The 24,285-nt window shown below is 43.1% G+C and overlaps 1 protein-coding gene and 1 long non-coding RNA gene across 5 annotated transcripts; one reads left to right on the plus strand and one right to left on the minus strand.

Annotated features, from left to right (window-relative positions):
- Positions 1-1,024: 1,024 nt before the first annotated feature.
- DENND10 (DENN domain containing 10) lies at positions 1,025-19,130 on the minus strand. Of its 4 annotated transcripts, none has more exons than XM_036828920.1 (9): positions 19,025-19,130; positions 16,752-16,948; positions 15,340-15,419; positions 12,241-12,389; positions 10,800-10,911; positions 9,087-9,187; positions 6,041-6,148; positions 4,045-4,139; positions 1,025-2,575 (listed from the first exon to the last, which is right to left on the minus strand). In XM_036828920.1, exons 1-9 carry the CDS (start codon positions 19,077-19,079, stop codon positions 2,399-2,401), a joined length of 1,074 nt encoding a protein of 357 aa, XP_036684815.1. In that variant the 5' UTR covers positions 19,080-19,130; the 3' UTR covers positions 1,025-2,398. The 4 variants fall into 4 exon arrangements, with proteins under 4 accessions (XP_036684815.1, XP_036684816.1, XP_036684817.1 ...); XM_036828921.1 differs by having other exon boundaries at positions 16,752-16,968; positions 19,025-19,113; XM_036828922.1 differs by lacking the exon at positions 6,041-6,148.
- Positions 11,686-23,834, plus strand: LOC118882728. Its single transcript, XR_005016837.1, has 3 exons — positions 11,686-11,701; positions 15,171-15,181; positions 23,693-23,834. It is a non-coding gene; the product is annotated as an uncharacterized LOC118882728 (long non-coding RNA).
- Positions 23,835-24,285: the final 451 nt, after the last annotated feature.

Genomic DNA, 24,285 nt, shown 5'->3' on the forward strand with positions numbered 1-24,285 from the left:
GTCAGTCCATCTCCAGCCCGCTCTTCTAAACCACACCTGCTTAAAAGCCTTAAATGGCTTCCCAGAACATCAGGATCAAGTCCAAATTCCTCGCCGTGGCAGGCAGGAGCCTTTACCTTATTCATCTCTTGCCACTCCCTCTCCTCACTCTGGACTGACATCCAGTTCCTCAGATGTGCTGTGGTCTCTCTTCTCTGGCCTTCCCACCGGCTGTTCCCTCTGTTCTGGGCTAACTCCTCCCTGTGCTTCAGGTCTGGCTTGGATGTCAATCACTCTTCTCCAGGAAGCCTTCCAGGATTCATAGTACTGAATTAGGTGCCCTTCCAATGTGCTCCCATAGCGCTCGTATCATGCCTAGCACTTGCCACACCGCATGCAATCCCCTGTTTGCTGAACCTACGTGCCCACAGACTGTGCACCTTGAGAGCAGGAACTGTTGTCTTGGGCACCAAGGAAGCCCCAGGATACGCAGTCCACGGCGTAGAGTAGGTACCCAAACGTATGCGTACTGGATGGAGGGCTGTTTCCAACACACCCTGCCCCAGGTCATCTAAGAATGCACCTGTGGCTTTCCGTTTTCCCTAGGCCACAATGACGGTTATCTCCAAATTGGGTAAAAGATGTTTCACAACAGCCTAAAAGGACAAAATCAGTAAAAGTGATCTATCAATCAGTCAGCTCCATGTAGCCACAGGCTTATACTAAACAAACTTAACAAAATGTGTAACGGCTCCAAGTGGAGGTTCAGCCACTGACAGATAACTGAGTAGTAATGTGAGAGCATCTTTTCAGAGAAGGCACATGGACCTCACAGTCAGCTCCAGGAAGTGGGGGGTGGAGGAGGGCCGGGCAGAGAGAGAAGGGCTGAGCCAGTGGTGGAAGGAGCCAGACTGCCTCACTTGCAGATCGGTCTTTGGATAATTCCCCGGTGGGTTTGCAGTTGACAAAAAAGGGTTTTTTCTTTTGTTTGTTTGGGGTGGGGAGAATTAGAGAAAGAGGGCACAATTTTTCATATGCCTAAAGCTGTTGAGTATCAAAATATTTCATTTTATTTCTGTATCATAAATTTGTCATTTTAACAACTTTGACCATTAGCTAATAGAGTAATACAAAAAAACGAGGGCAAAAAAGATGTTAGTATTCATTCTCATAAAGTGCAGATTTAACTTTCAATTGTTTGCCTCAGTAAACATCATCTCATTTCAAATCCTCCCCTGCCCCCACCCAAGGAGGGGCTATTTAAAAAATTTTTTCCTTAACAAATGTCTAACACCAGGAATAAATGAAAGATCCAATAAAGACAAGCTTTTTTGCAAACATTTTTCTGGGTAAGATTTCTAAAGGCAACAGTACTGAGTGAAAAATAACCTTTCATAACTAATATGAATACATATAAGAAGAACATAATTTAGACCCCCATGCTTATTTTGCAATTTTTAGGTCTCCAATTATGAAAAAGTTACCTAACTAAACAAAGAACGGTTACCTTCCTACGTGGCCACATTATTTTTACTGATGTTGTTTGAAGACATTCTCTGGTTTTGGCCTTTACAAGAAGTTAATTCTCACGCTCTCTCACCAATTACATAAGGCTGCTGTTTCAGCCATAGAGACATTTATATTCCAAATGGGCTTTCTTCTTTTACTCTACTACATAAGGACTGGCATCTTTTTCAAAAGAACATTGCTAGCAACTGGGTTAATTAAAGAGTACTAATGGCTTAAGTTTGCCAAATGCTTATTGCCTCTGCAACAGTATAAATATGGATTATTAAGTTGTCTACTCAAGTATAAAATCTATGCAGAACCCTCATACTATAGGCAAAATGTTCAAAGGCTAAGGAAAAAAAATTTCTTTTACAAGAAAGTGCAACTGCAGGGTCTTTTGAATGATCTTCTAGATGGTTCTGCAGAAAACTTAGTAGTTTGGCTCAGAAAGTAGAGTTCCTCATGAGGAATTAAAGTTCTTCCTAGAAGAATACAAAGCAAAATTTCAGGCAGCTTTCTGAAAATAAACCATTAGTTTCTGGTTACACACTGAGACAAACTGGAACTTATAATAATGAAGGCTTTCAGATTTGCTGTGATTTGCAGGAGGACTTGACAGAGCTGTTCTGCTCTTACTCCAGGACATCAGGCTGTTTTATAATGTTATATATATAGGTGGTTACAGCACTTTGTAAACATTGAGAGTAGGCATGAAATTAATCAGATAGGAGGAAATCGGAAGTGTTTTCATATGTGTTTCAGTGCTTTTTCAGGTCAAATTGCAATGCTTTCAAATAAATCATTAAAAATATAACATTTTCCTTGTTATTTCCAGTATTTTACACAGTTAATGGATAATCATGGTGCTAGGGCTTTAGATCAGTTATCAGTGATACATTCTGTCCCACCATCAGATTTTCAGCATTTGTTCCGCGGCTGCTAGATGGTAGAGGAAGTTTTCTGTTGCTGGTGGAAATCGTCTTTGCTTTAGTGCCTCATAATTGAGCACTCGCTTTTCTCCATCATCCGAAACTTCTGAAAATGGAGCAAGGTTGGTGAAGATTTCTTTTGTTTTTAGGGAAATATCCTTTAATAGAAAAGGAAAATACACAATACGTTAGTATCAAAAAATTTGAGTGCTCCAGAATTCTTCCTGCTATTCTTAAGTTTATCAGACTAACTTTATAAATTATAAAAAACGAAACATTTAAAACAACAAAAAACCCATGTCATGGTTAATTTTGAGCAGTGGTGATGGTGGGGTCGGTGGGGGGGGGTGTTTAACCATTTTTAAAGTGTGCAACTCAGTGGCGTTTTAAGTGCATTCACAGTATTGTGCAACCATCGCCACTATCCATTCCTAGAACTTCTTCATCATCCCAAACCAAAACTCCGTACCCATTAAAAAGTAACTCCCCACCGGCCTCTCCCCAGCCCTTGGCAATCACCACTGTGCTTTCTGACTATACGAATTTGTCTATTCTAGGTACTTCATATGAATGGAATCACAATATTTGTCCTTTTGTGACTGGCTTATTTCACTTAACATGTTTTCAGGGTTCATACATGTGGTAGCACGCGTCAGAACTTCATTCTAAGGCTGAGTAATATTCCACCACATGTATATACTACATTTTGTTCATCCATTCATCCGCTGATGGACATCTGGGTTGTCTTCACCTTTTGGCCATTGTGAATAATGCTGCTGTGGGACATGCGTGCACAAATATCTATTTGAGTTCCTGCTTGCAGTTTTTGATATATACCCAGAAGTAGAATTACCAAATCTATGTTAATGCTATGTGTAACTTTTTGAGGAACTGCTATTGTTTTTAGAACAGATCTCTCCCCAAAGTCCCCTCCTGCCTGGGATGAGTGACCCAGCACCTGCCGCAAGGGCTTTATTCCCCTTCACTGACTGACATTCCCCTTGGGTGGCTGAGGACTCAGCAGAGCTCGCATTAAAGTCATGTCTTTCCCCTGGTTTGCTGACATCATTAACTTACTCAAATATTTTGAACCCGTACAACATGGCAGGCACTCTCATCATACATTATACTGAGTCATCTGTGTATCACTTTTAGTCCATGAAAAACACAGTAATACAAAACTCAAATTTACACATTTCACCAACATTGTTTTCCCTCTAATGTTGACAGGGCAATGGGTGGGCAATGACCATCTGTCCGGTAAGACAGTCTCAGTGTTTGGGTTCTCGGGACAAAACCTGCCCACTCCTCCCGGCCATAGCACTGAAGAGAAAGGACAGTGCTGCTGGCGGGTCCCCGCCAAACCCTATGGCCCCTCTCACCACTTGGCAATCACATCTTTCACTATAAGCACTTGGCTTTGGCACCAACGCCCTCTGTCCTTCTCTCCCTGGAGCCTGGTAACTGATTGGCTCATCTTCGCCAGGGCCATCCTGCAGACCTCATCTCAGCAGCTGCCAACCGGCCTCTCCAGTCACTTCACTCTGTGCCCGTGAACAGCAGATAACCAGCCGCTGCCCAGCGATGCCGTTTCGAGACTCAGTCAGTGGGAAGATGAAGGCATTACCTGTATAACCTGACTGTCTGATTTCTCTGGATCTTCTGCCGACTGGACAATTAACTGACCGATTTCTTTATGTAGTTTGCCCATTGTCATGGCCTCTGGTGAGATCAAGAAGAATATGTTGTGTGAATATTTAGATGTTTACACAATGAAAAGTAATCATCCATCTGAAAACTTGAATGATCACACAGAGGGAATTTTCAAAAAGCAACTGACAACCCTCCCATTTCCATCTTATTCCTACACACAAATATGGTGACACAATAGGAGGTAAGGCATGATCATGATTTATATACTTCACGTCCAAAATAAAAATACACCACCACAAAACCAAAATTCTGATAAGAATTTTTATTTTTCTTTCTAGACAAAACCTAATGAAATCTGACTGCCTATAGGTTGTGACTGTAAGCCAACAGCCTGACTTTCCTGTCCAGGTCTTCGCAGTTGAGAATTCATGTTTATCTTTCTGGCAGGGATGTTGTGAAAGCAGCACTTCCTGTCAGTTCTGCAGAAGCAGCTCAACATTCACTGTGTAAAGGCCCTTGGAAACGAGCTAAGGCAACAACCCAAGTTACATTAATTATACACACTGCTATTTTCTGCAGCCAGAAGGTTAACAGAAATTTCTGTTTGATACTCTGAGGGACAAACTCCACTGGAACGAGCCCGTTTTATAGACTCAGAGCAGCAGAGGGCAGCAGGGAGTTGCCACGCCTTCCGGTCCTAACGCTTCAGCAGTTTCAGTGGCCCTGGCCACAGCTAGTTTTCTATCACTCTGGCTTTACAAAAGGCAATATCCCCTAGAGACCTGATACTATATTTTGAATTTTCCACCATGAGTATTTATTATATTTGTAATTTCAAAGTGAAAACAAGTTCTGGTTCTATTAATTTGAGGTTGCTAGATAAAACCTCACATAATCAGAACCTAGCTAACAAAAATCCCTAATTGGCTGGCATTCAGCTGCTCCCACTTTTAGGAGAAAGATAAATGACACTACAAAAGCTGTTATCTGTATGTGATTCCTGTCTAAAACCAATACCTCATAGTGTCCTAGGCTCAAAACATATTTAACCCAATCTTTTCTACTTTATGCAGCTGTAATTTAGGATAATTTACAGTTGCCAGAGATGACCCTATGACACTAGAACACCCTTTCTTGGTCATTAGCCCCAATACTACTCTCATTCCCTGGTGCTTACTGAGACATCCTTCAAGAAGATTTTCCACACGGGAGTCATATTCAACCCTCGTGTAGTGACAAATGTCTGCCCACTCTTTGATACTCCTTCCTTTATAAGATGGAGTCTAATTCTTCTCCCTAATGACTTGCTTTAACAAATAGAATATGGAGGAAGTGATCATGTATGACTTCCCAGACTAGGTCACAGAAGGCACTGTGGTCCCCCCCTCTCTTGAATTACTCACTGTTGGGGAGACCAGCAGATGCGTGGTGAGAACACTCAAGCTGCCCTATGGAAAGGCCCATGTGGTGAGGCCTCCTGTCAACAGCCATGTGAGTTAGCTTGGAAATGGATTCTCTAGCCCCAGTTGAGCCTTCATTTGACTGCAGCCCTGGCAATATCTTGATTAAAACCTCACGAGAGACCCTGAATCAGAACCTCCTAGCTAAGTCACTCATAAATTCCTGCCCACCAAAACTGTGAGATAAGTATTTGCTATTTTAAATCACTAAGTTTAGAAGTAATCTCTTATGCAGCAATAGATAACAAATACACCTTGTTTGAATATGAAACTGAAGAAACAAGATAAACAGACCATTTATCTTATTAACATATACCGTACAGCGTAAGCACTCAGATGTATCCCTGAAAGCGTTATTAGGTCTATTAAAATGAATGCTGTGTTCTAGAAACAGAAAAATCCCTCCAGCACAACAGGTGAAGCAGGCCTTCAAAAGGGAGAATCAGCCTACAAAATACAACTGCTTGGCTTACATCTTGTGTCAACAACAGAACAGAACAGAGAACTAACCTTTTGCAAGCGGGGCAATGGTAATCTCACTATCTGCCAGATTCACAAACACATCATACAGGTCTGATCTATTGCTCACCTCCAAGTCTACAAATCCAGCGACGTAACCTGCATTACAGAGAGGACCAACGTTACTAGAGTAGGAAGAAATCACATTGTGAACATACCAAAAAAGGAGTGAGTCTAAAAGCTCATCAGCTGCTTTTCTTCTCTGCTTTATTTATCCAGGGCATTTTAGCTATATCCCGTGGCATTTATTAAGATGACATTTTCGCCAATTGCCTGAAGAAACTCAAGCAACTCAAAATGTTCCAAAACTAGGTTTCAGTGTCAAGGAGGAACGCTGAAGCAAAGCATCTGCTTTTCAGTCATTGCTATTTGGGTCAAGAATGACAGAGGAGGCAGCAGGCAGCAAAGATTCTCTTGACCACTGTCCCCCCTAGGTCTCTGTCAACAGGAAAGTCATAGCCAAACACTCGGGTTCCTCAGGGATAGCATGGTGGAAACAGCATCATCTTCACCAATTTCAGATCTGATACAATAAATGCTAAAGGAATCAGGGCAACTCAAGAATTAGCAGACTTTTGGAACTGGTGTTAAGACAATGGTTCCCAGACTTTAGATTTCACAGAGCAGTACGATTAAAAAAAAAAAAAATTTTTTTTTTTTTTGAGGACCAATTTTACTTCACCAAGTGACAACATTTAGCAAACAACAGTAGTGGACTTTCCTGGTGGCTCAGTAGTTAAGAATCTACCTGCCAACGCAGGGAACACAGGTTCAAGCCCTAGTCCAGGAAAATCCCACATGCCACGGAGCAACTAAGCCCGTGAGCCACAACTACTGAGCCCGCGTGCCACAACTACTGAAGCCAGCACGCCTAGAGCCTGTGCTCTGCAACAAGAGAAGCCACCGCAATGAGAAGCCCGCGCACCGCAACGAAGAGTAGCCCCCGCTCGCCGCAACTAGAGAAAGCCCACGCGCAGCAACGAAGACCCAACGCAGCCAAAAAGAAATAATAAATAAATAAATTTATATATTAAAAAAAAAACAGCAGCAGCAACAAAATCAAAAACCTGGAGCTCAAGATGGCAGCGGTGGGTCGTGGGCAGAGAGACTGCGCCCGGCACTGCCACCTGGAGCGTGGGCTCTGCAGGCCACTCGTGAGAGCTCTGCTGTCCCACCCACAGAACGAGATTCCTATAAAACAGCCCCGACCACGGCTTGCGGGGGCGAGCGTGGATGCACCGGCTGCGACCTCTCCCTTCTTTGATCAAAGGGTGAAGCTTTCCTTTGCTTCCGGAACGAAAACTCATTCTGTGGGCTTGAATGACACTGGGCAGAAGGACCCTTGCTGGGGACGGACTCCAGAGGCGGGGGGGAAGCTGAAAATGGCCGAAGCCAACTTGGATCTTCCCAGAAGATATCTGTAGTCTCCTGCAGTTAGACGTGGTGACCGCGCTGCTCCTGCCTTGATCTGCGACTGTTCGAATCTGCCCTTCGGAACTCTGGGAAGGTCATGGAGGCTGGAGTCTTGTCTGCAAAAAATGGGGGACAAAAAGGCCTCCGTGCCTGGGAGGTCCATAGGGCCCCGCTCAGTTTCAATTTCTTCTTGCCAGTTGGATCATAACGTCGTTGAGGAAAAGCGTCTTGTCTTATATAATGCGGCAACTTGCCAAGACCTCAGCATATACTAGGTGCTTAACAAATGTTTATTGCGTGATGACTCGCTTCCTTGACTAATACACACCATAATTCTTCCAACATTTGGGAAATAAAGGGGCTATAATATTGTGATATAATAAGAAATGTATATTTGGTTATCCAGGCTCCTGGCCAGAGCTCCTACAACACATGTAATTTCCTAAGTGGTAAGAGTTAAAGGAGCACCTTTTGTTATAATACCTGGATTTTGTCCCCAGTTCCTGAAATAGTTCCAGAGTGTTAAAGGTGAACGGAGGGTCTTTTATTATTTATAACAAGCCCCCTTTCAACCACACCAGAGTTTATGTTAATGAAGTGACAAAAAAAGCCCCTAAGATGGGGGATGCTGGTGCTTCCCTGGTGGTGCAGTGGTTAAGGATCCGCCTGCCAATGCAGGGGACACGGGTTTGAGCCCTGGTCCAGGAAGATCCCTCATGCTGCGGAGCAACTAAGCCCGTGCGCCACAACTACTGAGCCTGCGCTCTAGAGCCCGTGCTCCACAACAAGAGAAGCCACCGCAATGAGAAGCCCGCGCACCACAACGAAGGGCAGCCCCCACTCGCCGCAACTAGAGAAAGGCCACGCGCAGCAACAAAGACCCAACGCAGCCATAAATCAATCAATCAATCAATGAAATGAAATGAAATGATACTGCAGATTCCTGGAGAGGGGACACTATTCTATAAGTGTTCCTGAGCCAAGTTGCTATCCAAATGGAAAAAAATGGAACCAGATCCCAAACTCACACCCTACAACAAGTAGTAATTCCAGGTAGATTAAAGACTTAAATGGGAATGAAAAAACTATAAAAAAGTTTACTAGCGTATATAGGAGAATACCTTTCTACTGTTGGGATAGAACTTTTCTTAAACAAAACATAAAAAATAAAATCATAAAAGCCTACAAAATCCCAACACATTAAAATTAAGATTTCTAGGGACTTCCCTGGTGGTCCAGTGGTTAAGAATCTGCCTTCCAATGCAGGGGACGTGGGTTCGATCCCTGGTCGGGAAACTGAGATCCCATAAGCCATGAGGCATGGCCAAAAAAAAAAAAAGAGGGTAACTTTTATGTGATGTGCATTTTACCACAATTTTTTTTGGTACTTTATAATTTTTATTGGAGTATAGTTGATTTAGAATGTTGTGTTGGTTTCAGGTGCACAATTTTTTTTTTTAATTAAAAAAACTTTTTAAGGGAAAAGAAACGGTTGCATTTACCAAAAAAAATAAATGATCAGTATTCCCCTTAGGAATGCACTTAAAAAAAAAAAAAAAAATCCCCCAAAACAAACAACCCTGGTAAAGCTGAGCTCCTCATCCCCTGGGAGCCTGCTGTCTACCTGGGCACATCTGCAGGGCTTCCAGCTCATCGGCGTCCAGGTGCACGTAGGAGTGAAGTATGGTCCAGTCCTGTCGATGCCACACCAGGGCAGGCAGAGTCCTGGGGTCAAGGTGAGAACACAGATGGCTGCCATCCCACACCTGAGACTCAGCCCATCCTCTTCCCTCTTCTTCTGGGGGAGGAAACTGGCTACCAAATGCAGAGGGAGAACAAACCCTAAACATGCCAACACCTCCTCCAGGCTTCAAAGTAAAGTAATGCAATGTTTTAAACACCGACTGTTGGGTCAGATTGGCTACAAAAAGCTCAAGGTAAAGTTTCAAAAGATCTCCATGGTGGCAAGGAAGGATGCTTCTAAAGTGTTCCTCCCAACGCCCGCTCTGCAGACTGCCATGGAGGGAGTCTGAGGGTAAAATCCAAAGTGGGCCCTGCAAACAAGAAATTTTTTTGAAGTCTCTCGCATTTCATATTTAAAATTCCAGCCAAACTTGCAAACTACTTTGTGTTTATACAGAAGTAAGTTTTCTTAAAGAAACTTCCAATAAAACAGCTACTTCATTCAGGAAGAAGAAGTATGTGCCGAATTTATCTGTGGTTTTGTGAACCCCCTGGTGGCCTGCTACATATCTCAGAAGCTGTGGACACTCCAGTTTCAGAAGCATAAATGGAGAGGAAAAGGGTAATTGGGTGGAAAAATACAGGGTTTGGGAGTCAGAGCCAGGTAAAAATTCTGGTCCTGTTACCTAATATCTAAGGCAATCACAATCATAATAACAATGATCGTCTCTAGAGTGCACACTATGGACAAGGTACATGCTGAGCACGTTACACAAATTATTTCCAATCCTGAAACCAAGCTTACGAGGCAGGTATTATCATCTTCATTTTACAGGTAAAGAAACTGAGGCGTAGAAACATTACGTACATTTTCTGTGGTCACACGGCTAAGAAGTTGCCTCCCAGGACTTTAACCCACGTCCTTCTGACTAGCAAGCCTTTCTTCTTCTCAGTATCTAACCCTTAGCCTCCACCTTCTCATCTATAAACAGGGCAGTAACACTTCCTCCCAGGGTTCTTGTCATGAGTAAATTTAATAATTTAAGGTGACTTATACAATGCCTGGCATACAGTAAACAGCATAAGTACTAGTTCCCCTGCTTTTATAGAAGAATCTAAGAACAAGTTAGATTTGGCAAAGAAAACAAAACAAACTATATTTATTATATAAATAATACAGTCTGTAATAAAATTGAATGGAAGAAACAACTTACCTAAAACAGGGGTCAGGCAACTATGGCCCATGGGTCGGCTGCCCATCTTTGCACATAAGATTTTACTGGAACATAGCCGAGTTCATTCATTTACGTATGTATTGTCCATGGCCGCTTTTACGCAACCTGTGGCAGTTAAGTAGTCGGGACAGAGAGCGTATGGCTACAAGCCTAAGATATTTACTCTCTGGCAAGGGAAAGTTTGCAAACTCCCCGCTCCAAAATATTCATATTTCAAAATTTAAAGAAGAATCTGTTCAAATTCAGTAACCTTGAACCACTAAATCTAAACTAAAACATTACAGCAAAATGATATTTCACCCCCAACCTAACGCAGCCTGTTTATGCCAGTGTGCAAAGGAACAGGGCACACAGTGACACAGAGGGCCCCAAAGTGGCTGCCAACAAAGTTTACACTTTTTAATGATAAGAGACCATACCTGGTAAACTCCTGGACAGCTTCTATTTTGGGGTGATAGACGACAATTCTTTTCTTTAGCATCAGTGCTGTGTGTAAGATAACAGTTTCCATTCCAAACTGAGATACAATGTCTTAAAACAAAAAAAATTATGTTACTGCTTAAACATTATATAAGGAAATCAAGTTTTTATTGGAAATTATTCTTGTATGAATGCAAAATTATTTTCAACACAGAGAATAAATTTAGGTAAATGTTATAAGTACAGAAGCACCTTATTTGGTGGATGGGCATATCAATCCATACATCTGCTCCCCAGGATGGGCGTTACCGTAGCTACACCTGCTCCCGCAAGGGACGGCATGCTGGATCCACAGGTGAAGCCAGACTCACAAGAAAGTGGAATTATATGAAGGGAACCACCATCCTCGGTGTCGTGCAAACTTAAATTTTAAAAAATGTTCACTGACCGCCCCCCCCAAACCCACATACACATCATTGCATAAGTCCTTGTGAGACAGTTGGACAAACACCTAACACCTCAACAGGGATGCTTAGAAACCATATAAAACAGTAGGATCAAGAGTGAAGACAGGGCTTCCCTGGTGGCGCAGTGGATAAGAATCTGCCTGCCAATGCAGGGGACACAGGTTTGATCCCCGGTCTGGGAAGATCCCACATGCCGCGGAGCAACTAAGCCCGCGCGCCACAACTACTGAGCCTGTGCTCTAGAGCCCGCGAGCCACAACTACTGAAGCCCGCGTGCCCAGAGGCCATGCTCTGCAACAAGATAAGCCACCGCAACGAGAAGCCTGCGCACCGCAACAAAGAGTAACCCCCGCTCGCCGCAACTAGAGAAAAGCCCGCGCGCAGCAATGAAGATCCAACACAGTCAAAAAAAAAAAAAAAAAGAGTGCAGACAGGTGCTGTGGGAGGATGAGAACAAAGGCCAGCATCGCCCTTGGAGTTCCCCTCTCTTCCCTCTTAAGGACCCGATGTCTCGGTTTAGCCCTAGGCTGGACTTTCCAGCGAGGAGAGAGTGATGGGGAGTTAGAATGGGAACTCTGGGGCAGGGACTTGAGCGCCCCAGGTGGAACAGGTCACTGCTAAGATCTAAGGAAAGGAAAATGATGGAAGTCAGTGGAGACCTTGACCCGTGAACTTTAGCTCACTGGTGAAAGAACATTTCTATATTAACAGCTGGAATCATATGGAAAGAAACACCACAGAAGTCTGCTTTCCTGACAGAGTTCTAACCACATAAGGAAATGTAGAAGTTGAACTACCCTCCTGCATAGGAAACAAATATAATGTAGATGAAAATATATGGAAAGATGAAATAAGAGTCTAATGACAGATTGTCCTTGGCTTGGGGATTTTGTTGTTGTTGGGATGGACTCATCTGGGATGGGTTTTTGTTTCTTTTTTGCTTCTTCTTTTTATTTATTTATTTATTTTTTACCTTTGATGGAGCCTGCAAGGTATGCCTTTCGGGCATCAAAATCCTTGCTAAGGAAAGAGCCATTTTCTTCACTCTGGCACATCCCCTTTGTGAGAACCGCGATGTAACTCTCCATCATCTTAACTGGGCTCCCATGTTTCAGGTACATTCTGTGAGAAAGGACAAAAAGCAAGCGTGCTACTAGTTAGCATGAACAACCTGGAGAAACGCACCAAGGCCAGGCACAGGTATATTCTAAAGAATCTAAGCCAACTTGCTAATACACCTCTGAATGCCTGAATCTTTTCATGATGTGGTTACTTCTATAAATTTAATTAGAAAATGTACTAGAAAAACAAAACAACCACTTGAACAACCTTCAACAGTTCTGTGAAGTCGGCTCTCTTGTTACATCTGGGGAGGCCTGCTGTGGTCCACTTAGGCAGGAGAATGAACTGTGGACTTTCTGAGGCCCTGCTGTTCTCAAGGATATTGTATCCTTATCTCTTTTTATGTCTTACATTCACAACTGTTTTTGTTAGTCATAACAACTGTTTTATTGCTGGATATCCTCTGACAAGAAAGGAGTTTTATGCATTGTTCACAAAGAAAGCAGTAATTAGGTGTAGAACCTATATTTATTATCAGAGTTCTCAGAGGTAGCTGTATTTAGATAATTAAGAAATCAAACTCCTTTAAGTTTCCGGTGATAAATGCACACTAGACACATTCATCAAGTTAAAACTTCCAGAAAATGCTGACAGGAAACTGGCTACATTTATAGCTCACATGTGAAATCAGCCCCTTCCCCTGAAATATCTTCCTGTAAGTAAGTAAATGTAAATTCTTCTGGAGAAGCAGGACTGGGTCTACTCGGGCATTTTAGTAGCTGAAGGGATAGAAAATTGGGACGAAAATAAAATAATTGTTTAAGAAAGATCACTTGAAAACTATATTTACTGTAGACTAAGTGAAAAAAGCATGTGATTTAACTGCTTACTAAATTTTGTCAATCATCAGTGTTTTTAAATTATTTCAATGCATAAATTGGGGAAAAAAGGCAAAGAACAATGAATATGGTAAACTATCATATATATAGAACAGTCAACCCCATATACATGCTTGTATATGAAGAAAATATCTCCAGTAAGATATAGAGAAGGGAAGTCCAGGAGCTGCCTTGGGGTGGGGAGTCGGTAGGTAGAACTAGAGATGGGGAATAGGGGAAGGAAGGGACTTAGGTTTCACTGTATACTCTTCGGTATTATTTGCATTTCTTTTTACGATGTGCTTACATAACCACCACCAAAACAAAGCAGGAAACCAAAAAACACCATGAAAATCATTAAATTTTTTTAAATAAAATAAAATTTATTTAAAAAATTTTTAAATTTAAAATTATAGAAAGGGGTCATAGCTCTGGACCCAGATCCCACAGAGGGAATGAACCCCTCCATGCGGGCTTCCATGGCCACGGTGAGCAGCGTGCTGTGGAGGGCACCTCTCACCAGAAATGGGAGGGAGCACTTCACCACCATCAAAAAGTGTGTGTCTAACTAATACAACATTGTAAATCAACTATACATCAATAGAAGTAAAATAGAAAATAAAGTGAAAGTGAAAAATAAAGTGCTTGTCTCTGTGTGTGTGAACAGGCACATGTGCACACGGGGAGAGTGAGTGTGGGTGCACACGAGCACGTGAGCGTGGACAGGCGCTAGGGCAAGCACTCAAGTGCTGTAAGGGGTGGGGGCAGAGCAGGTGGCTGGCGATAGCTTGAGCCCTCATTTCTCTTGTAACTGGGACGACAGAGAAGAGAATCCAGAATGTGACAATGCCACAGCACTGCACAAGTGGAGAAACCCTCTGGGCTTCCTCCTGGGCAGGAAGTGGGGTCTAAAGCAACCTCGCCTTCTGGGCCCCAGAACATTTCCCAGTGAATTCAGTTGAGTAACCTAACCCTGACTCAATCAAATGAAATGGGAGTCCAACGGTTGCTCAAAAACACCTTTGCAGTGTTTTTAGTTCACGGCTTCTGGATAGAGCCCCTTCTAACAATAATAATCTCCCTTTGTGTCAGTGCCGTATTTGCAGAAAACTGTTTATATTCCACAGTGAGCCGTACACCTGGAATTTATCTCACTGAAAGCAAGAAGCCTTATCTTATCACAGCTGACTGCAAAAACACTAAAACTTCATTTTGTCAAAATACAACCTAACCGAAACACTTAGGTGATGAGATTGTATTCTTGCGCTGTGCACGCGCGCATGCGTGCATGTGCACGTGGTCGTACACAGAAATGGCAAAAAGGCAACCATTTATCAGGCTTATAGTGAGAAAAACAGAAACAACTCCCCTTATCCACCCCCCCTAAAAAAAACCTACTTACTGGGCATAAACTTGAGGGCTGAGAGTAATACATAACACTGAGAATTATAATTCTATCTAGTAACGATATTAGAAAAAAACCAAAACCCCAAACCCTGACAAAGCCTTGATTAAAGAAAAAGCCAATATCCCTAACATATAAGACGGATTTCATTAATTCCACCAGATATACTTATCAAGGCAAAAAAGCAGACTGTATATTTTAGTTAAATTTTTTCAACAGCTGGGATGAAACTGAAGGAGTCTATCCTTCAGTTTAACGATTAACCAAAAAATCAGTTTCTCAGCTCCTCAGCATTCCAGCTAAGAAATATTTTCCTGTGCTGTAGCATAATTCAAAATGCCCACTGACTTTCCCCAAATGACTCACACACACAGACCTTGACACAAATGAACCAGCTTACCACTTTCATCCTAAGGAAAGTTCCAGATTAGAAATGAGTAGAAGTAGCAGACCAAAAGTGGCAAGTGACTCAAAGTACCCAGAAATTACAATCGTTGTGCAAACTGCCTCTTCTCCTCCCCTCTACCATTTTCCCTGATAAGAGCAGTACCATGGAAGCAGAAGACAAAGTTCCTCTTTATAAAACAGTGTCCGAAGGGCCAGTAAAGATTAAGCTGGGGAAACAGAAGGCTGAAATATGCTTCCTCAGTGTAGAAATCTGCTGTATTACTATTGAGTAAGATCTTCATTTTTGTATATTAGCATTTAATACAGTTTTCATACAGACCTACACAATATCCTAGTGAAGGCGGCATATTTCTCTGGATTAAAATCTTTGGCGGTCAGAACAATAGAAAAATGAGTCACCTGTCCAAAACAAACAAAAAAAAGTACACTCTTTAAAGACACTTTAATAGAATTAATCTTTATTACTATATCCTAACAAGCCTCTTGTATAAGACATACCAGCATTAAAAAGAAAAGACCAAAATGTACCAAGTCCTCACTTGCCTCTTTATACTTTTATGTAAATATACACACATAAAAAAAATTATATATACATATATATATTTTTTTAGAGTTAGAGTTTTTTCCTCAAAAACATAAAAATATTTCAAAAATATCAGAAATGTGACTTTTTATTTAAGCCCCCCACCCTCATCAAAGCAGAACTAAGAATGCTATATCAGACCTACCACATAGTGACTGTTTTTCACTAATGAAATAGAAGGATGGAAAACAACAAAAATACGTTTCAGTAAAATTCATACAGTAAAAATCATACAGTTCCCAAAATAGTCAATTCTCTGTAAAATGCTATATAGGCTAAAGGGCATTGTTATAATAACCTTCATTTACTTATATGCCTCTATTATTATACATATAAATTTCTGATAATCATATACCTATTATTCCCATTAATGGGTATCTTTCTGCAATTTACATTTTCTAATTATTAATCTCTGTTTTATCTTAAACCTCTTACAGTTTCTAAATTGTTGCCTTCCTGTTATTTTCAACGTAATTCCTTACATTTAAACTGGACATGCTTCATACTGTCTGGTGATTGACTATAAAATCAGCCCTGAAATTGTAAAAGAAGTCCCCACCCAGAAACCAACCAGGAGCTCAGCCACTTCTTTCCAATATTCTTTCCTCTGAAAAAGCCACTGGTTGTGTGGGACTAGGAAAGTCCACAACGACCACATACTTACTGGTTTTTAGTCTGTCACCTTGATGGTGTTCATATGAAATGACACACACACACAAAGTCTACAGAACACATGAATTTCCTTAATTATCCTTTCTATTCTTAACATATCCTTATCATCCATAAACAAATGAAAAGGTTTTCTTAACTAGGATAATTATATCCTTTAAAATAGTTTTTAATCATGGAAAAATACTTCTTCCCACTTTTAATCAGAATCCAGGCTTTGAAAATACTTCTACATTTCTACTCCATCCAAGTATAACCTGGGAAAGGCTTCGCTATACCAACCACAGGTCAGTCAAATAATATACACCAATAAATATAATGAATGAGAGTGAAATGTGAAAGAGAACATTCCCAATTAAAGTCATATATTTAATATTTTTCCAAACCGTATTGTGAATGATGAAGTCTAAAGCTAAGGGTTACTGGAATCTTACATCACTTAAAATATTTTTTGCTTTTTGACCCTCATACAGTCATACCTTTTTCAAAACGGAAGAACCTGGAACTTCAACTGTTGTGATATAAAACCATGTTCTTCTGTACTGACCAAAGACAAAGGGATGGAGAAGTTTGTTTTCCTCTGTAAGGCAGCATTTTCTCAGCAGTAGGTTCCTTAAAGTAGCTGTCATGGAAGGATAACACCACACCCACAGAACTTCTCCATTTGTGTCCTTTTCTACGGTGGAAAGATGGTCACTGTGAGAATGTCAAACAGCAGCAAGGAAGTGAATTGATTGGTTACTCAGAAGCACTTCGTGGAATCAGTTTTAACACCCCATTTTACAAAGCAACCCAGAGCACGTGAGACCCCCCAGTTCTCACCTACCTCTCCTGGTTACATTAGCTAGCTCTCCTGATCTTCAATTTTAGGCCACCTGAGTAAAAAGCTTTTCTAACAAATCATGAATGAAAATGTAGCCTTAGAGGTTTGCTAGGGGTCTTCCCTATCTCCTCCCACACTTTACCTTTTAATCTAGTTGGAAGGATCTTTAATAAATACATAGAATGGATGGGTTTGTTGAAAACTGGAAATTAAGAAAATGGTGAAATCTCTGTCATATGCTATGTTCTGATAGTACGTATTCTATATTTAAAATTTTAATAATAATGGTTAAACAGTCATACATTTAGTTTCACCATCAAAGTCAACACTTCAGTAACAAAATAGGAACAATTTGCTAATAATAACTCCAGGCAAAAATAGCCTAAACTTTAGAGAAACAGTAACTGAACATACAGCAGTAAAAATCCAGTTTTTGATCTACAGACTTAAAAACAAACCCTTTTATTATGGAAAACAGCAAGCATAAAAAAAGTAGAGAGAATGATAAATGAGCCTCCATCACGCAGCTTCAGCAGTTATCAACACCTGGCACTCCTTGGTTCATAAGGGGAAGGAGCGCCCCTTCCCCCCCCCCCCCTTATTTTTAAGCAAATCCCTTTTAAATTCATGTCGACATGAAAAATTTTAAAAAACTGAATTGAAAATACGATAAGCCATCTTTTTCTTTGCTGTTACCAGATAAAGTCAGAGTTTAATTCAGCCTTAATTCCGAGGTACCTTCAAGAAGGACTAAGATGCCTGAGGTACTTGGGTTTTGCTTTGAAACAGTTTTAAAAAATCACATTAGAGATGAGCACAGGAAGCCGTTCCCAGGTAAACGCACTCCTTTAAGACAGTGAAAATAATCAGCAACATTTCGCCGCATTTCCGCCAGTTTTGCTAGATCCAAGCAATGTGCTTGGGTACTAGGGTTTAGGGGTATATAAAAATCTCAGAAGAATACTTTTTCAAAGGACAATGGCACTCAGGGAACCGACAGAAGTTCATTCAAGCAACCCCGTGCTCACTGTCGCTGTCGGATGAATGGTTGCTTCAAAAACCCTGCACAAGGTTCTGGCACACACTCCAGACTGCCCAAAGATCCCAATGCACTTCCCCATCCATTAATTCCTCAAAACGAACTGGGATTCTACCCACTGTGATTATGTAGACACCTGTGTTATATGCACGACCTCTGTCTTAGGATGCAGTTCTCCACTGGTATGAGTCGGGGTTCTGGGGCTAGACTGCAAGGGTCCCCCATCCTGGGTCTGCCACTTCCTAATGTGCGTTCTTGCACAAATGACACCCTGGGCCTCCACCTGCTGCGTAAAGTGGGCATCAAACATTACCCAGATCCCCTGGAGCCGAGGTGAGAGTCAAACGGGAAATAATCCGTGCATAACGTGCAGCACCGCGGGATGGGAGTTGGCCACCGCGTCTGGAATCGCTCGATCACATGATCGGGGCCAGCCGGGCGCCGGGCTGGCAGTCACGCGTGGCTCTCCCTCGTTCGCAGGGACCCCGGCCCTGCAGCCTCACAAACGCGCGGCCTGCAAGCTCCTCTCTGCATGACCGGCGACTCGCCTACGCGGCTCGGTCACCCTCCACGTCCGGGCTCCTCTGCAGCCCGGGGCGTCCAGGAGGAGCTCCCTCCCAGAGCCTAGGAGGCCTCCAGGGTACCCGGCCCCGCCTCCCGGCCCGGCAGGCCCCACACAAGGCCGCGGGCGCACGGGCCCAGGGCGGCAGGCCGGGCCCCTGCGCCGAGGAGGCCGGGCCCCGCAGCCCCTAGCCCAGGCCCAACATGGAGGGGGCCGCGCCCTCCCCACCGCGGGCGGTGCCAGGGACCGCGGGAGCAGGGGCCGTCCCGGCGCCAGGCGGAGACAGAACTGGGTGCGGGCCTGCGGGGCAGGGCGCCTTCCTCCTCACCGATCAGCCCGACTCCAAGCATCAGCAGAGGGTCCGCAGCCTCAGGTGCAGCCATCTTCCGCCGCCGCCGCCGCAGAGCGCCGCTCCCAGCTCTCTGCTCATAAGCTCCGCCTCTCCTCGGGGCCCGCCCACCCGCAGGCCCCCGCCCGCAGGTCCCCGCCCCGCTGCCCTCCCTCCAGGCCCCGCCCCCGCCCTGGAGGCCCCCGCCTCCGCCCCGCTCTGCCGGGGGTCTGCCCCTCCATTCACCTTCACCCCAGGCTCCTCACCCTCAGAGATCGCCCGCATTTCTCTACTCCAGATCTTCATTCCGCCCCCTCCTCAGCCCACTCCAATCTTCGCTCTTCTCTTCAGGCTTTCCTCATTCTACCTCTGCCCTCCAGTCTGGCTCAAAAGAGGCGTCCTGAGGATGAAGGAATGGACTCCATTCATTCAGTCCCTTATTCATCCAGCCATCCAAAACAAAAAAAATAACTGAGGATTTAAAATGGCTTTAGGACTTCCCTGGTGGTGCAGTGGTTAAGAGTCCGCCTGCCAATGCAGGGGACATAGGTTCCAGTCCTGATCCAGGAAGATCCCACATGCCGCGGAGCAACTAAGCATGTGCGCCACAACTACTGAGCCTGCGCTCTGGAGGCCACGAGCCACAACTACTGAGTCCGCATGCCACAACTACGGAAGCCCGCGCGCCTGAAGCCCATGCTCCGCAACGAGAAGCCACCGCAATGAGAAGCCCGCGCACCGCAACGAAGAGTAGGCGCCGCTCGCCGCAACTATAGAAACCCCGTGCGCAGCAACGAAGACCCAACGCAGCCATAAATAAATTAATTAATTTAAAAAATAAAAATAAAATGGCTTTAGAAATATAGTATTGACCAAGACAGAGCATTCCAATGGGGAACTTACTAAAACAGCCCAGAGGGATAAGCCTATTCAATAAAATAGTGCCGTTTGTTAGAGAGTGGATAGAGGTGCACTGATCTGAAATGGGTGTTGAGAAGGCTTCCCTCAGGAAGGGATATTTGAACCAAGATCTGAATGATGGGAAGGAACCAGACAGTTTGGGTGGCTGCAGGATCTTTTCTTCTGGATTCTCTGTGCCTCCAAACCCAAATCACACAAAACTAATCAGGGAAAGATCTTTGGAGTCTGTAGGAATACAATCCCACCCTCATCTCATTCGATCTTTAAAAAAACTTTTTTTTATTATGACATATTTCATACACACATACCAATCTAAGAAAAACATATGGTTACCACCCAGCTTAAGAAATAAAGTATTACAAGGACGTCCCTGGCAATCCAGTAGTTAAGACCCCGTGCTTCCACTTCAGGGGCAGCAGGTTGGATCCCGGGGAACTAAGATCCCACATGCCTCAAGAAGCAGCCAAAAAAAATAATAATAAAGTAAAAAGAAATAAAGTATTACAAATGTAGTTGAATCACTCTCCTTCTCTTCCCTAATCTCTTAAACTTCCCTATCCTACAGAGGTAGCCACTCTTCTAAATTTGTTAATTGTTGTTTTCCTGTATGTTTTTAAACTTTGGTATATGTGTATGTATCACTCAACAAAATATTATACTCCTTCTAAAACTTTATACCCTTGGAACAATAGTTAATAGTTTATTGGGTGGCAGGCATTGTTCTCGGTGCTTTACTTGTATTACTTTCATAAATCCTCACAGTACCCCTGCCTGTAAGTCCTATTACGATCCCCAATTTACAGGTGAGAAAGCTGAAAGGAGATGCAACTTGCTCAGGATAACAAGTGGCAGTGCCAGGATGTGACACCAGGCCGTGGGATTCTAGCCACACACCGGGTCACTGTGCTACACAGCCTCCCATGCTATGGCGTGCTGTTTGTATTCGTTTGTAAAGTGCTTTTCTTTTTTCTTTCTTTTTTTTTGCTCAGCGTTATGATTTATCCAAGTTAATATTTATAGCTCTGGTTCAGTAATTTTAACTGTTGAGTGATATTTTGCACGTGAAAATATGATTATTTCCATTGTCTGTTGATGGACATTAAGTTTGTTTCCTGCTTTTTACTGTATCATTACAGTGCTGCTATATTTTAAACACGTCTCCTCATTCTACCTGCTCTTTACCTTGAGAAATTCTTCATCATCAAGTCTCAAGTATGATTTCTTCCCTAAACCCAGGCAAAACTACATTGTCTCTCTTCCAAAGCCTAATAGTATTCGGCCGGAGAGCTAGGATTGGTGTATACTTAGGTGTGTATATGGCTCTTCTGTTTCTCCCATTAGACTGAATTCCTGGAGGGCATGCACTTTTGGATTCCTTGTGCTCACTATTGTAGTAAATAGTTGTTAATGTTTCTAGTTCCCACAGAAAATATGCAAGTATTGGGGGCTGAGGAGTGGGATGCAGAGTCGGAATCAGTTTGTAAGCCAGGCAGACATTTGCACTCCTGTATCATTGGCCTTTGAAATGTCTAGTGGGGTTCTACAGAAAAAGTGTTTACAAGGAAAACAGATCCTCTTGTGGATTCCCTTTAACAGCCTCAACAATACATCAGCCTGCATCAATCTGCGCCTTAAGAACCTGCTTTTAGAGAAGGCCACTGCCGCCCAATCAACTAGGATAACTATATAAACTCACACATAGCAGCTACTGATATGAGCTGAAATAACCCATTGTTATATAGTATGGTCCTAACCCCCATTACCTTGGAATGTGACTTATTTGGAGATAGGGCCTTTAAAGAAGTGATTAAGTTAAAATGAGGCTGTTAGTGTGGGTTCTAATCCAATCTGACCTGTGTCTTTTTTTTTTTTTTACGCTTTTTTTTTAAATTAATTAATTAATTAATTTATTTATTTATTTATTTATTTTTTAATTTATTTATTTATTTATTTATTTTTGGCTGTGTTGGGTCTTCGTTGCTGCATGCGGGCTTTCTCTAGTTGCGGCGAGTGGGGGCTACTCTTCCTTGCAGTGCGCGGGCTTCTCATTGCAGTGGCTTCTCTTGTTGTGGAGCACGGGCTCTAGGCACACGGGCTTCAGTAGTTCTGGCACGCGGGCTCAGTAGTTGTGGCTCGTGGGCTCTAGAGTGCAGGCTCAGTAGTTGTGGCACATGGGCTTAATTGCTCCACGGCATGTGGGATCTTCCCGGGCCAGGGCTCGAACCTGTGTCTCCTGCATTGGCAGGCGGATTCTTAACCACTGTGCCACCAGGGAAGCCCAATTTATTTATTTTATTTTTTATTTTTGACTGTGTTGGGTCTTCGTTTCTGTGTGAGGGCTTTCTCTAGTTGCGGCAAGCGGGGGCCACTTTTCATCGCGGTGCGCGGGCCTCTCACTATCGCGGCCTCTCTTGTTGCGGAGCACAGGCTCCAGACGTGCAGGCTCAGCAGTTGTGGCTCACGGGCACAGTTGCTCCGCGGCATGTGGGATCTTCCCAGACCAGGGCTCGAACCCGTGTCCCCTGCATTGGCAGGCAGATTCTCAACCACTGCGCCACCAGGGAAGCCCCTGACCTGTGTCCTTTTAAGAGGAAATTTGGACACACAAGAAGATACCAGGGATGAGCTCACACAGAGAAAAAACCACGCGAGGACCAGAGAGGCTGCTGTGCAAGCCAAGGAGAGAGGCCTCAGGTGAAACCAAACCTGCTGACACCTTTCTCCTGGACTTCTAGCCTCCAGAATGGTGAAAAATTAAATTTCTGTTGTTTAAGCCACCCAGTCTGTGGTACTCTGTTATGGCAGCCCTAGCAAACTAATATAGCTACTCTTAGGCAATTAGTTTTAGATGCATATGGAGTGCTCTGCTGGATGTTATATCTCTGTGGGGCTTTCCCCCTGTTCTCTTATAACAGAGAAGCTTGAGAAAATTACCTTTGAGTCATTATCTCTGCAGTAAAGGGGTGGAGCCATTGAGTTCACCTACATAGTCTTCCTTGGATGGGCAATTGTTCCCTCATCTGGGATTAAGACATATAGTCACCTCCTTTTGTGTTTGGGAGTTTAAGAGAAAATGTGCCAGACACCTGAAGGGATCCCAACACCTCCAAGGAGAGAAAGTAACACGGGGTCTGTGTGCATGGAGTGATGGACCCTGAAACCAGCCCTACATAACCTGCTGCTCCTGAGGCAACTGGTTCCCCTGAGGAGCCAGAGCAAGAGTTCCTCAGAGATTCAGGGTCCCCCACAAAAATCAGCACAAGGATCCATGCCCTGAGGAACATCACAGGGTCCAGTACTGTAGTGGATGCTGCAGGCTTAGTCTTTCAACAGTGATCTGTGGGGCTGTGAGAACCACAGTCACATGTGGAATGCCCAGAACTACTTCACAAACTCCCTGGATTTGTTTGCTGGGCATCTGGGACAATTGGAAAGAAACCCTTAATAAGGCAGCTGGATGCTCTAGAATTTCATACGAAAGATAAAAGCAACATGAACATAATTGCTTATAGAGTTTGTGGTAGTTCATACTGATTTAACTAGGAAATACCATTTTGTTTAATATGGGTTTTATGTATTTAAAGAAAAAATGTTAATGAAGCCTTTTTAAAAGGCAGTTTGGCAGTATCTATCAAAATGGAAAAGTCCATACCCAGCAATTTACTTTTAGGACATACTACACATGGACACAAATATGCATGTGCAAGGATCTTCATACAGTGCTACTAGTAATAGTGAAAATATGAGAAGAACTACAATCCGGCAACCTGTGGAACAAAAACCACATTCACAGAAAGATAGACAAGATGAAAAGGCAGAGGGCTATGTACCAGATGAAGGAACAAGATAAAACCCAAGAAAAACAACTAAATGAAGTGGAGATAGGAAACCTTCCAGAAAAAAGAATTCAGAATAATAATAGTGAAGATGATCCAGGACCTCGGCAAAAGAATGGAGGCAAAGATTGAGAAGATGCAAGAAATGTTTAACAAAGACCTAGAAGAATTAAAGAACAAACAAACAGAGATGAACAACACAATAACTGAAATGAAAAATACACTAGAAGGAAACAATAGCAGAATAACTGAGGCAGAAGAATGGATAAGTGACCTGGAAGACAGAATGGTGGAATTCACTGCTGCGGAAGAGAATAAAGAAAAAAGAATGAAAAGAAATAAAGACAGCCTAAGAGACCTCTGGGACAACATTAAACGCAACAACATTCGCATGATAGGGGTCCCAGAAGGAGAAGAGAGAGAGAAAGGACCCGAGAAAATATTTGAAGAGATTATAGTTGAAAACTTCCCTAACATGGGAAAGGAAATAGCCACCCAAGTCCA

Source organism: Balaenoptera musculus, chromosome 16 (assembly GCF_009873245.2).
Source record: "Balaenoptera musculus isolate JJ_BM4_2016_0621 chromosome 16, mBalMus1.pri.v3, whole genome shotgun sequence".
NCBI classification, from domain to species: Eukaryota; Metazoa; Chordata; class Mammalia; order Artiodactyla; family Balaenopteridae; genus Balaenoptera; species Balaenoptera musculus.

What these genes read in the sequence shown, in the direction of transcription:
- DENND10 (XM_036828920.1), bottom strand. Translation starts at nt 19,079, where the DNA reads ATGGCTGCACCTGAGGCTGCGGACCCTCTGCTGATGCTTGGAGTCGGG. An exon ending in GTTCTTCCGTTTTGAAAAAG is followed by an intron (nt 15,420 to 16,751) that starts GTATGACTGTAT and finishes TGTTTTGGACAG; the next exon opens with GTGACTCATTTTTCTATTGT. An exon ending in GCTGTCCAGGAGTTTACCAG is followed by an intron (nt 9,188 to 10,799) that starts GTATGGTCTCTT and finishes CCTTGACCCCAG; the next exon opens with GACTCTGCCTGCCCTGGTGT.